Source organism: Jaculus jaculus, chromosome 11 (assembly GCF_020740685.1).
Source record: "Jaculus jaculus isolate mJacJac1 chromosome 11, mJacJac1.mat.Y.cur, whole genome shotgun sequence".
In the NCBI taxonomy this organism is placed as follows: Eukaryota; Metazoa; Chordata; class Mammalia; order Rodentia; family Dipodidae; genus Jaculus; species Jaculus jaculus.
This window is the reverse complement of record NC_059112.1, coordinates 109,353,008-109,366,185: the sequence shown is the minus strand read 5'-3', so window position 1 is coordinate 109,366,185 and position 13,178 is coordinate 109,353,008. Positions and strand designations below refer to the sequence as shown.

General features: G+C 49.1%; 1 protein-coding gene across 2 annotated transcripts in view; it reads right to left on the bottom strand.

The window, feature by feature from the left end:
• Positions 1-13,178, bottom strand: part of Adcy9 (adenylate cyclase 9) — a 132,725-nt gene that overhangs the window by 31,685 nt on the left and 87,862 nt on the right. For both annotated transcript variants that reach the window (XM_045161575.1, XM_045161576.1), the window contains exon 3: positions 10,548-10,738. In XM_045161575.1, the coding sequence (XP_045017510.1) occupies positions 10,548-10,738 (191 nt within the window). The remainder of the gene's footprint in view (positions 1-10,547; positions 10,739-13,178) is intronic.

The following is a 13,178-nucleotide window of genomic DNA, read 5'->3' as shown; positions in this document are numbered from 1 at the left end:
AGTCTGGCCTCGAACTCACAGCAATCCCCCTCCCAGTGCTGGGATTAAAGGCATGCACTACCATGTCTTGCTGCAATTGTCATATCTTTGCAAGTTGCAAGATAACAGAGCCACTGGCTTGAGGAGTTTCTAGTGACCCTGAGAACGTGGGACTGTAAGCCCCCAGCTAGCTGAGAAGGTTCCTTCACTCTCAAAACCTACAATTCCCTCACGCTCGTTAACTAACCCACCCTGGCCTTGAACCCGCCACTCTCCTGCATCCGCCTCCTGAGTGTGGGGTAACTGGAGTGCGCCACCACAGCCCGCTTCAGAGCAGGCCCCTCTGCGTGGCAGCTCCGCTCGCAGCGCTGACTTCATAAAAAGGGTCGCCCTTCCGGACCCCTCAGGGAGAACAGAGTGAGTGCTGATGTGGGCGCGGGCTGGCAGAGTGGGGCGCGGCCTGTAGCAGCAGAACCAGCGCCAGCCCCGGGCTCCCGCATGACTGCCCAAGGGGAGCGTGGCCCCAGCACAGGTCACAACCCTGCACTTTGAAAGACAGCTGTCTGCTACTCTCTTATTCCTTTAGCAGCCTGCCTCTGAGAGGTTCTCTTTATTTATTTTTGTTTTATTTATTTACTTTGTTTTTTAAAAATAAAATTAATGAGTGCATTTCTTTAATTTTTATTTATTAACTTATTTATCTGACAGAGAAGGGGGGGGGGGAATGGGAGTGCTAGAGCCTCCAGCCACTGCAAACAAACTCCAGACACGTGCGCCCCCTTGGGCATCTGGCTAATGTGGGTCCTGGGGAATTGAACCTGGGTGCTTTGGCTTTGTAGGCAAGTGCCTTAACCACTAAGCCATCTCTCCAGCCCATTTTGCTATTTATTTTTTTTGAGGTAGGGTCTCACTGTAGCCCAGGCTGACCTGGAATTCTCTATGTAGTCTCAGCGTGGCCTCAAAATCATAGTGATCCTCCTACCTCTGCCTCCCGAGTGCTGGGATTAAAAGCATGTGCCCCCATGCCCTGCTGATTTTCTTGATTAAAAATTTAAAACAGGCTGGGCATGGTGGCGCACACCTTAAATCCCAGCACTTGGGAGGCAAAGGTAGGAGGATCACCGTGAGTTCAAGGCCACCCTGAAACTACAGAGTTAATTCCAGGTCAGCCTGGACCAAAGTGAGACCCTACCTCAAAAAACAAACAAAACAACAACAACAAAAAAAAAATAAAACAAATGAAACAAACAAAAAATTCTAAGAGAATGCCCCCTTCCCCAGCAGAGGTACACTCCTATCTCAAACCTCCTTCCTGCCCCAAGGGCAAGGCCCCTGTGCATCATGCGGCGCACCCGTCAATGGTGTGGGGGTTTGTTTGCTTCTCCACATCTTACAACCTGGTCTTTGCCAGGCACGGACACCGAACACTGCCGTGACACATCCATTCCCAGCCCGTCTACTGTTCATGCCTTCCTCTCAGCTGCAGGCATCGACACCCTCCTGAGAAGCTCCCACAGACAAGAGCCTTTCCTACCCAAGGCGGGAGGCATGGCTGGCAGGGCAGCGAGGCCCACAGGCACTTTTGAGAAATTCCCTGTTTTTAAGAAATATTTTATTTATTTATTCATTTGACAGAGAAAGAGGGGGAGAGAGAGGATGGGCATGCCGGGGCCTCCAGCCACTGCAAACAAACTCCAGATGTGTGCATTCCCTCATGCAGCTGGCTAACATGGATGGGTCCTGGAGAATTGAACCTGCGTCCTTTTGGCTTTTGCAAATGTCTTAACTGCTGAGCCATCCCTCCAGCCCAATTCCCTGTTTTAATGAGAGTGCTAAGGACACAGAGCAGCAGTTAGGTTTGTAGCCCCGCACAGTCAGTCTCAGGGAAGCCTCAAGACCACACTGAGGTGGAAACGAGCCTTTGAACACACAATGGTTCTTGGACACAAGGGTCAGACTCTAGGGCTGCTGGCCTTTGACCACTGCGTGGCCTCTGGCTTCACTCTGGCTGCCCTTCCTGTCACAAGGAGGGCCCAGGAATCATCCTGGCACCTGGACCAGGGACCCTGGTCACCTGAAATGACCCAAGCCTCTGTGATTGTCACCCCAGTTCTGAGCAGCTCTACTGGCGCATACACCCTAAGGAAAGCGCTGTGATCCCCTCAGCGGCACACCCTACAGGCCAAGGAGTTTGCTGGCTGTTGCCTAGGGAACCTGAGATTCCTTGGAGAGTCCCCAAGAGCACACTCTGCCTTTTCCTAGACTATGCATGTCCCTCCCCCTCCAAAGATAGGAACTTTGGAGTGAAGATTATAGCCACTTTCTAACACACGTAAGCCCACTTGCATTCGTTTCTAACACATTCCATACCTATAGCCGCGGCATTCTGGTCAGAATGCATGGCATGGAACTGTAAGATAGCTCTTTGCTTCAAGGCCATTTCTCATTGCAAGATAAATCATTTTGAAGTCAACAGCTGTCCCTTTTCATAACTGTCACGGGAGGGAGCAGGGACGCCTCTTTGGGGAAGGAAACAACAGTGAGGTCCTAATTTTGCTGGTTTAGTCAGTCTGCTGAGCAGGACTAGCTAGCAAAATGCCCTGGTGGCAGAGGGAAACATCCTCTAAGGAGAAGGCGAGAGAGACAGGGGAGGCGGGGATAGCAATGACATCTTGACAACCAACTCAAGTGAGTCACTTCGTTCCCCTCTAAGCTCCTCACACCATTTCCTCCTCGGAGGCACCCATGACCCAGGCACAGAGGTTAGTCCCATTTTGCACTGGAGGACACTGAGGCCGGGGAGAGAAGGGACTTGCCCGAGACACACAGTCAGAAACAGTGGACGGGAGCGTGAGTCCAGGTCACTTGATCCTGCCCACCATGCACAGGGCCCCTCCACGTGGGCAAAAGTCACTAGGCTAATTATTCTACCTGCAGGCCAGAGCTTTGCTCTTGAGCAAACAGATTAAGTACAGGCTTGAACACTTCAAAATAGATGATTTCTGCTAAGAAAATATTAGAGGAAAACAGAAGCAGGACATTAAAGGAAAACAGAGTAGTGATAACCACAGGAAAAAAAAAAAAAAGGCATCCCAGAACTGTTTTAAGGACAGAAAGCAGGCAGTCTATGAATACCAGGGGCAAAACAACAAGGACCTACAGGTCAGACAAAAGCCCCCAAAAACCACATCATACAGAATCAAAGAACCCCGAACTCGTCTGATTGCTCAGCTCTATATCATGCCTGTGCTTAAAAACAGAGGTTGGTAACAAAAATCCAAGTCAAGAATAGATTAGATTCATCCAGGCATGTTGGCACACTTATACTTTCAGCACTTGGGAACAGGGGCAGGAGGATCAGGAGTTTAAGGCCAACCTAGGTTATGTCTTTAAAAAGGGGGGGCCCTGGAGAGATGTCTCAGTGGTTAAGGCACTTGCTTGAAAGCCTAAAGACATGGGTTCAGTTCCCCAGTACCCACATAAAACCAGATGCACAAAGTGACACATGTATTTCGAGTTCGTTTTGTAGTAGCTAGAAGCCTTGGCCTGCCCATTCTCTCTCTCTCTCTCTGCTTATAAATATTAAATATTTATTTATTTAAGAGTAACAGACAGAGAGAGAAAGAGGCAGATAGAGAGAGAATGGGCATGCCAGGACCTCCAGCCACTGCAAATGAACTCCAGATGCATGTGCCCCCTTGTGCATCTGGCTAACATGGGTCCTGGGGAATTGAGCCTCGAACTGGGGTCCTCAGGCTTCACAGGCAAGCACTTAACTGCTGTGCCATCTCTCCAGCCCAAATAAATTATTTAAAAGGATAGATAGACTAGATTGAGTAGACTGTAAGACAAAAAGAATTTTACTATTCTATGGAAATATTCCACCAGAAAAACAAAGTAAGAGAAATAGTTGGTACTTGGGAAATTTCACCTGTGTGCAACACTGTATTACCTGGCAACCCACTGAATGATGCTACACATATCTTCCCACCTCAATTCGCATAATAATTTCTTTTACTGTAACTTAAGGAGTGGGAAAGAGAGGCGGCTGTGGTGGTGGCCCAGGGCTGTAATCTCAGTAGTTAGGAGGTTGAAGCAGGAGGATTGCGGAGAGTTCAAGGTCAGCCTGAGATACACAGTGAGGACCCAGCTCAGAAATGAAGGGAGGTGAGAGGGAGACAAAGGGGAGGAGCGAAGGACAGCCCAGAAAGGCGCTGGACACGCGTCACCATATGCACACGCTGTGCAGTCATCAAACGCAGACACTAACACGGTAGTAACTGAGCCACCAGCCTCAGCCAATGTCTCGCTTCCCAGGCTGTCCCTTCTGGTTCTTGGATCCCATCCAGGGCCCAAAGTGGCACTGAGCTCTCTGTTGTGTCTCCTTTGTACCCTCTAGTGTGTGACGGCTCACTTTCCTGTGTCTCTCATGACCTTGAAGTGGTGAAGCATCTAGGCTGTTTTTTGAGGAACATCCTAGAATTTGGGTCTTCTGCCTGATGCTTTCTTACCAACACACTGAGTGAGGTCTGGGATCTGGAGGGAAGAAAGAATGTGGCCAGGGTGAGATGCCCCTGTCAGCGCATGGAGTCGGGGCTGTGGTTCAACAACAGTACTCACTCTGCGTCCAGTCTAGAAGGGCTCCGGTGGGTCTGCCCATCGCAAAGCTCCTGCTCGTCCCTTTGTAACTAGTTGGCCCTCAACAGGCTTTGAGGCTCTGCAAACATCCTGTGTCTCCTTAAACTTTTACCCACTGATTCCGTGTTCCTGCAGCAATCATCACTGTGAGCGCCACCATGTGAGGGCCATGATGTGGTGACTTTTATTTATTTACTTTTTAAGTTTTAATTGATTTATTAGAGAGAGAGTGAGAATATGAGTGTGCCAGGGCCATTGCAAACAAACTCAAGACTCATGCAGCACTTTGTGCATCTGGCTTATATGGGACCTGGAGAATCGAACCTGGGTCCTTAGGCTTTGCAGGCAAGCACCTTCACCACTCAGCCATCCCTCCAGCCCCACATGGCGATTTTGCTCCCATTCTGCTACACCTACGACCTGGGATTTTCAGTGAGGGACAGTTGTAAGTTTGTGTTTGATGTGCTTTCTCCTCACTAAAAGAGACACACTACAACTATAGGAGCAATTTGAAAAGCCCTTTTCTTAAAAAATAAGCACTAGTATGTATGAGGCTCTGGGTGTAATCACTACAAAGTGGGAAAAAAAAAACACTCTTACTGGGTGTAGTGGTATGTTCTCTAATCTTAGGCAGAGACAGGAGAATCAGTTCAAGCCCATCTTCTGCTATACTGGGAGTTCAAGGCCAGCCTGAGCTAAATTAGACCTCCTCTTAAAAACTCATAAATACAACACTTGATATTTAGCATTTCAGAGTCAGCAGGTTACCACTATTTACTTACATTCATTATTTAATTTAATTTAATTCTTTGAGACAGAGCCTCACTATGAAGCCCAGGCTGGCCTTGAACTTAGAGTGATCCTATTGCCTTAGCTTCCAAAGTGCTGGATCACAAGCATATGTCTCCATATATGTTTGTGCGGTGCTGGGGATGGAGCCCAGGGCATGGCACATGCTAGGCAAACACTCTGCCAACTGAGGTATATCCCTAGCACTGTTTGTTTATATTTATTTGCAAACACAGAGAGAAAGATAGAGATGGAGAGAGGGAGGGAAAGAGAGAGGGGGAGGGAGAGAGAGAGAGAAAGAATGAATGGTCACACCAGGGCCTCAAGCTACTGAAAACTAACTCCAGATGCATATGTGCTACTTTGTGCATCAGGCTTTATGTGAGTACTGGGGAATGGAACCCCGGCCATCAGGCATTGCAAGCAAGTGCCTTAGCTACTGTTATAGTTCAGGTTCGCATTGCTGGCAGAAAACACCTGACCAATAGCAGCTTGTGGGAAAATGGGCTTTATTTTGGCTTACAGACTCGAGGGGAAGCTCCATAATGGCAGGGGGAAATGATGGCATGAGCAGAGGGTAGACATCACCTCCTGGCCAACATCAGATGGACAACAGTATCAGGAAAGTGTGCCAAGCTGGCAAGAGGAAGCTGGCATAATACCCATAAGCCTGCCCTCAGCAATATACGGCCTTCAGAAGAATCCAATTCCCAAATTGCCATCAGCTGGGGACCTAGCTTTCAGAACACAGAAATTTATGGGGAACACCTGAATCAAACCATTACAACCACTGAGCCATCTCTCCATCCCAGCACTCTTTCTTTTTAAAAAACAGCTTTACTAAGATATAATCCACTCACTTCTTTGACATGTGTACGTCACTGGATCTTGATACATCGCAGGCGTGCACAGCCATCACGGTTGTCAGCTCAGTAACAGCTTTACCTACGTGAATGGGTGTGTGAAGCATGGACCTGTCCTTTTCGATCTGCATAATGCACTAAAAGGCCCTTTACTCCTTCAGAAGATCTCGGTGAGCCTATTCCTAATGGTTTTATGAGCCAGGCATGGTGCTGCATTCCTATAACCCCAGCACTTGGGAGGCTGAAGCAGGAGGACTGCTGTGCGTCCAAGGCTGGCATAGGCTGAGAGACCTTGTCTCAAAACCAAACCACAAACAAGACATTACATACAGACAACAAAGAAGAGACATTTACTCAGCGTGACTTGAAGTCACGGGGGGCTGTCCCTGTTCCTGGGGGAAGGACGAATGTTAAGAGGCAGCTTCATGGGAGCTCCACGGCAGCTGGTGAGAGCGGGCAGAAGCACCCAGTGAACACGGAGCTCCAGCACTCTGTAGACCAGATAAAGGCAATTCAAACAAGCTGGTCAGGCAGATATGCTCCTAGGAGGTTTTTCAGACATAGACTACCATAGTTTGTAGCTCTGACGGATCACTGACCAAGACAAATGTGATTAAAAACACTCATTTTTGAGTAGGGCATGGTGGCGCACGCCTTCAATCTCAGCACTCGGGAGGCAGAGGTAGGAGGATCGCCGTGAGTTCGAGGCCAGCCTGAGACGACATAATGAACTCCAGGGCAGCCTGGGCTAGAGTGAGACCCTGGCCTCACAAAGCCAACAAGCATACAAACAAAAAAGGAGCATTCAGCTTTGGTTTTCATCTTTCTTCTCATAAAGTTGCCTTTAGAAAGCTATTTGCTTTGCTGTGTGTCAAATCCATCCATCGCCAGCTCTCATGACAGAGTGGGCAACAGATACCTGCTCCGCAGCTAATGCCACATCCGCCAGGCCACGATGCTGGGTTCTGATGTCCCATCGTGACCAGCACAGAGAAGCCCGCTCTACGGCAACAATCCACCACAGAAAGCTTGAGAACCTCCCTCAAGGTGGACACGGTGGCACACGGCACCTGCCTGGGGGTCCAGCACTTGGTTGGCTGAGAAAGGAGAACTGCCAGTCGGGGCGACGCAGAGGGCCTTGCCTCAACCCTGGGGCCGTTCTCACATACTCAGGCACAGAGCAGAACTGCCCAGGCTCTGACAGCTTCTTTCTTTTTAAAAAAAATTTTTTTGTTTATTTTATTTATTTATTTGAGAGCAACAGACAGAGAGAAAGAGTCAGAGAGAGAGAGAAAGAGAGAGAGAATGGGCGCACTAGGGCTTCCAGCCACTGCAAACAAACATGTGCGCCCCCTTGTGCATCTGGCTAATGTGGGTCCTGGGGATGAGCCTCGAACCGGGGTCCTTAGGCTTCACAGCTTAACCGCTAAGCCATCTCTCCAGCCCTCTGACAGTTTCTTGCAGAGTTAATTAACAACAGGGACCTCCTGACGAAGAATTCTCACAGCTGGTCCCCTCAAGAAGCCAAGACCAGGACTGGAAGGGTTCACGCAGACCCATGACCCAAGGCCAGAGCCCTTAACCTAGGGCTTCCCTATCACTTTCTGGTAGTAATTACAGCACGAAGAGCAGGCAAGTGCATTTTATGGCTCAAAACCTCTTACTTGAGGGAAGACCTGACAGGCCAGATTATAATCTATGCCGCCTCGAGAGCACACTCACTATTCTGCCTCTCGCTCAGATTAGGGTCGCAGAGCACGGAGACCCAACGCTAGTGATGATGTGGAATTGGACGCCTGTTTTCTTCTGATCCCAGGGTCACAAGACAGTCAGATCTCCTGGTGGTGGCTTTTCTGCATCTCTTCATGTTCCTTATACCCCTACTTATTTTTATTTATTCATGGGGGGAGGGGAGGAAGGAGGACGAGAGGGAGAATGGGCATACCAGGGCCTCTAGCCACTGCAAACAAACTCCAGATGCACGTGCCCACTTGTGCATCTACTTATGTGGGCTCTGGAGAACCGAACCTGAGACCTTTGGCTCGGCAGACAAGCATCTTAGCTGCTAAGCCATCTTCACAGCCCTACCCCACTTTAGAATCCAAATAATCCCAATGTTCTGGGACAGCTCTGGTCTGAGGCATCCTATTCATCTACCCAACTCCATCCAAATATCCCAGAAATTATACTTCATGATCCAATTTGTCTTCCTTTCCTCCTGGAAGAAACACAGGATCTTTTTTTTTTTTTTTTTTCCTCAAATTTTGTTTGGCAACACAGTCAACTTGACAGATCCTGGGCTCTGTTTTCAGCAAACTCATATTATTTTGAAGACGTATACATGGCAGCAGAATATGCTAAGTCATTGTGTCTCCAGAGTACAACACATCCCTACCACTAGAATAAAATGATCTTTCAGGATGAGAGAAAACCTTACGGCATTTTAGCAGAGCATGGCTGTCGCTAAGCTGCAAGTGTGACATGGTGAACTCAGTCACTGCGTCCGCAGACAGGCACAAACACAAGGCTAAGCATACAATGTAACGCAGCAGACAAACCCAAGTCATTTATGCTGAGCTTTAGGCTCTGGGTCTCTACCTGAAACAAGGCTCAGGTTGAAGCCTGTAGGAAGTTATTTTTCCTCATGTCACGAAAACCATGTTTGGAAAGCCTCGGCTTTGCACTCCTCCCTGTCTGCGTTCAGTAGCAACGAGAAAGGTAAGGGCCTCCCACTGATGTGGTCAACCAGGAGCTCAGGTGAGGGGGGCCCTCTAAGGCAGGCAGGCGTTGTGTAGGGAGGGTATGGGCATCTCACCCTGCCATCCTGGAGAACCCCCATCCCTACCCCGCTGACCCTGGGCAATGCGGGGCATTTCTGATTAGCGCAGCCGGGAGGGGATGTGTCTGACAGAGGCCGGAGGCAGGGCGGGCCGTCTACATGAGTACAGAGCAGCCCCACGACTCAGGGTGAGCAGACCCAAGTTTCTAGTGGTCAAGGTTGAAAGGCTACGCGAAATTAACACAGCACAGCAGAGACAGCAACACTTGTGTGCTCTCAGTAAGCCAGAGCTCGGTAATGCAGTTTCACTCGGAAGTAGGGGGTGACGGGCACGAAGGATCCTGCCTGACCGGAACCACCAGCCGACTGCCACGCTGTAAAGACTGGCTTGAGTTTTGGCTTTTATTTTTTTTTTCGGGAGGGAGAGTATCTCGAGATAGGGTCTTGCTCTAGCTCAGGCTGATCTGGAATTCACTATGGAGTCTCAGGGTGGCCTCGAACTCACGGCGATCCTCCTACCTCCGCCTCCCGAGTGCTGGGATTAAAGGTGTGCGACACCACACCCGCCCTCTGTTTTTGGCTTTTTAAAGTCAGGGTCTCACTTTGTAGCCCAGGCTGGCTTCACGCTGACAGCAATCATCCTGTCTCGGTATCCTGAGTGCTGGGATTATAGACATGAACCGCCACAATTTGGCCTAGGAAGCCCATTAAGCTTATGGGACGCACAGCTAGCTTTCAGATCTGCTACAAACACAGGTGAGTCCTACCGGCTGAAAGCTGCTGCAACAGGCCATCATCCTAACACGGCGTCTCGCTCTCTCTTTAAAAACGGAAAGAGCAAGTATTTAAACTGTAAAAATCAACAGAAGGTACCAGTGGGGGAAGTAAATCCAGCGTGAGAACTGAGGGACATCTCACAACAAGGCTGGTTCTCTATACCCAAGGTCAAGCATGTTCACTCCTGGATATTTTATGATAACGTAGTATCAGTCCAGAAATAGACCACCACCAGGAGATCTCTGTTCTAGTAATGAAATACCAGAATGTTCTGAGCAATATGCACTGTTTTTCACCCACACCAACATAATTTAAAGTAATAACCAAATTGTGGATTTCAAGAGACACAGGAGTATTTAAGAAAGTGGTCTCTGAAAGAAAATAGAATCTAGCTCTCCAAGCACGATGCAAGGGAAATTACCTTTAATGGCATTTATCATTAACTTTATGAGGTCCCAAAAGATACCACACATCACAGGAAAAGAAAACAAACTCAAGAAAGAATCGTCTTTATGCAATGCAGGCAGGAAATGGAGATGCATAAGATGTCAAAAAGCAAGGATATTAAAAATGCAAAATGTGGCTACCTTCATACTAAAGTTAAAAATTACAAAAACCAAACTGAAGAGCATTCCAAGTTGTTTGACACAGGCTGTTTCTTAGTTCACGTGTTCTATTGTAGAATTAATACAAAGTTGTAGAAGAGAGAAAAAAAAACTAACCTTAAGGTTATCAAAGGTTTTGACAGTCTGCGCCAAGTCACTGACACTCCCTGACGATGCTGTCCCCTGTCCCCTAGGGCCTGAGGTCGCCTGTGAGCCGTCAATGCCCTCAAAGCCAGAAAGCAAGGCCTCTGCACAGCTGCAGTGAGACTCCTTGGCTCTCTGGCCCGATATCAGGTATGTCTTCAAACCTATGATGGATAAAAGTTACAATCAGCACAGATTGAAACTGCCGTTGGCTGAGACACAGCTCCGTCTCGCTGTCTGTGGGTGGAGGACGCACTCCTGAAAGGCGGAAGTTGGAAATGTGAGTGTGTCACAGTTTATGACTGCCTTCCTGTCTTCTCTGGCAGATGTAGCCTTGGGGAGACCGTTTGCCTCCAAGATGCATCATTTATTTGTCTCATGTTTTCTCTGAAGAATAGCTGTATATTTTATACCTTCGGGGGCTAAAATGAGTCTTAAAAACTTCTCCTTGCCAGGGGCCCATGACTCCTCTGCGATGGCAGTGCAGCAGACTAACGGCTGGCTCCCGACCCTGATTCTGATCTATTAACACCCTCCCTGACAATTAGAAGAGGCGATCCCAATGCGAGGGTGACCTCAAGCCCAGGCAGGGTGCCTTAACCATGTAACCGCCCGTCGGCTCCCTGCAGCCCTGGGACTGCAAAAGCAAGTACGGCAGCTTCCCCTGGAGGCAGGTGGAGCCTGCGGACCACCGCGTGACCCTAAGGTTGACAGCAACACCAAGTGGCAGCTGCCCGTCTCTGTGTCACAGCCCCAGGACACGCCTCTGCACACACATCCCCGAAGTTGGTCCTTCTTGGTTACTGGGAAGTCATGTGTTAAGCGTGTCTAGTCCACCATGTGCAGTGAGGGGTACAGGGAGAACGGGAGTGGCTCAGCCGTGGTCACCACCTATGCGGAGCCCCCCACCTGAAGAGGGGCCCAGGCAACAGGCAGGCGTGGTGGTGGCCAGGCTGCCACGGAGCAGAGTGAGGACATATGGGTGCTCTATAAGGCCTGGGAGAGGCGCCTTGTAAAGAACTTGGGAAGAAAGGTACCGTGGTTTGAATGTGTCCCCTCTAAAACTGAAGGGCTGCCAAGGGACAGGTGCAAGCTATGGTGAGGCCAAGAGGGCTTCTCTCTCGTGGATGAGACTAAGGTCCTATAAAAAGGCTTCAGTTTTCTGGGGAGACTCAACCTCAACAAAGTGCTACTAAGAAGCAGTGACAGTAGAGTGTTTAACACTAAGTGTGAACCTGTACCACACACGGCAAGGCTCAGGATCCATTGCAGAAGAGAAGATAGAAAGAAGAGAGGGTGCTTTGCAAGACTGTCTTGCAGACAGAATGTGGTTACGGGATTCATGACTTCACAGGGGCTGATGCTATCTACACAAGACCTGCATGTTAGGAAGGAAAAAAATGATGACATCCAAATAGAAGACAGACTAGTTGGAAAGAACCAATTCAGTGCAGGGAGGAGTGGGGAGGGGAGGAAAGGAAGGGTGGTGGGAGGGGATTATGATCCTGGTATTTTGTCTATATGGAGGTTATTAATAAAAAGTTTTTTTTATAAGTTTTAAAAAATAGGGCTGGAGAGATGGCTTAGTGGTTAAGTGCTTGCCTGTGAAGCCTAAGGACCCCGTTTTGAGGCTCAATTCCCCAGGACCCATGTTAGCAAGATGCACAAGGGGGCACATGCATCTGGAGTTCATTTGCAGCGGCTGGAGGCCCTGGTGCATCCATTCTCTCTCTCTCTCTCTCTCTGCCTCTTTCTCTCTCTGTCATTGTCAAATAAATAAATAAAAATAAACAACAAAAAAACTTTTTAAAAAGTTTTTAAAAAATAAGAGAGGCTCCATGAGGAATTGACCTTATGCTCTGTGAAGACAGCTCTTCCCCTCAGGCGGTTACAGCCCTCACCAGATGGGTCTGCACTGGTGCCTTGATCTTGAACTTACCAGCCTTCGGGACCAAAAGACACAAACTTCTCTTCTTTTTTTTTTTTTTTTTGACGTAGGGTTTCACTCTGGCTCAAGATGACCTGGAATTCACTATGTAGTCTCAGGGTGGCCTTGAACTCACGGTGATCCTCCTACCTCTGCCTCCCGAGTGCTGGGATTAAAGGCGTGCACCACCACGCCCAGCTACAAACTTCTCTTCTTTATAAACTACCCAGCATGTGGCATTCTGTCACGGCAGCACAACCGGTCCAAGACAGAAGGCCTGGTGTATGACATGTTCTGTAAGTGAGGCCAGCCCAGGTCAAGGGCTGGGACAGCCATCCCCAGAGAGTGTATGTTTCTAGAAGGGTCCATGGGGGTCCCTCCAATAAAACAGCCTTTGGCAGGCGTAGGGAAAGGGATGGTGCTGAGCTTAGCACAGCTGAGACAGAGTGTGTGAGGATCTGACAGGGGCTGGGGGTGGGGAGCGGCAGTTCTGCAGCTGCCCGCCCACCTCTGTCACCACAGGCCGCTGTGAAGCAGGGAGAGGAGCAAGCAAGGAGTGGCCTGAGGCTCGGGAGCAGCCAGGGAGCGGGTGGAAAAGCCAGGCACAGCGTGTGGAAAGGGAGCTGGGAAAGACTGCTTCTGTGGCAGGCGCTCAATGCAATGGGTAAGGGTTGCGT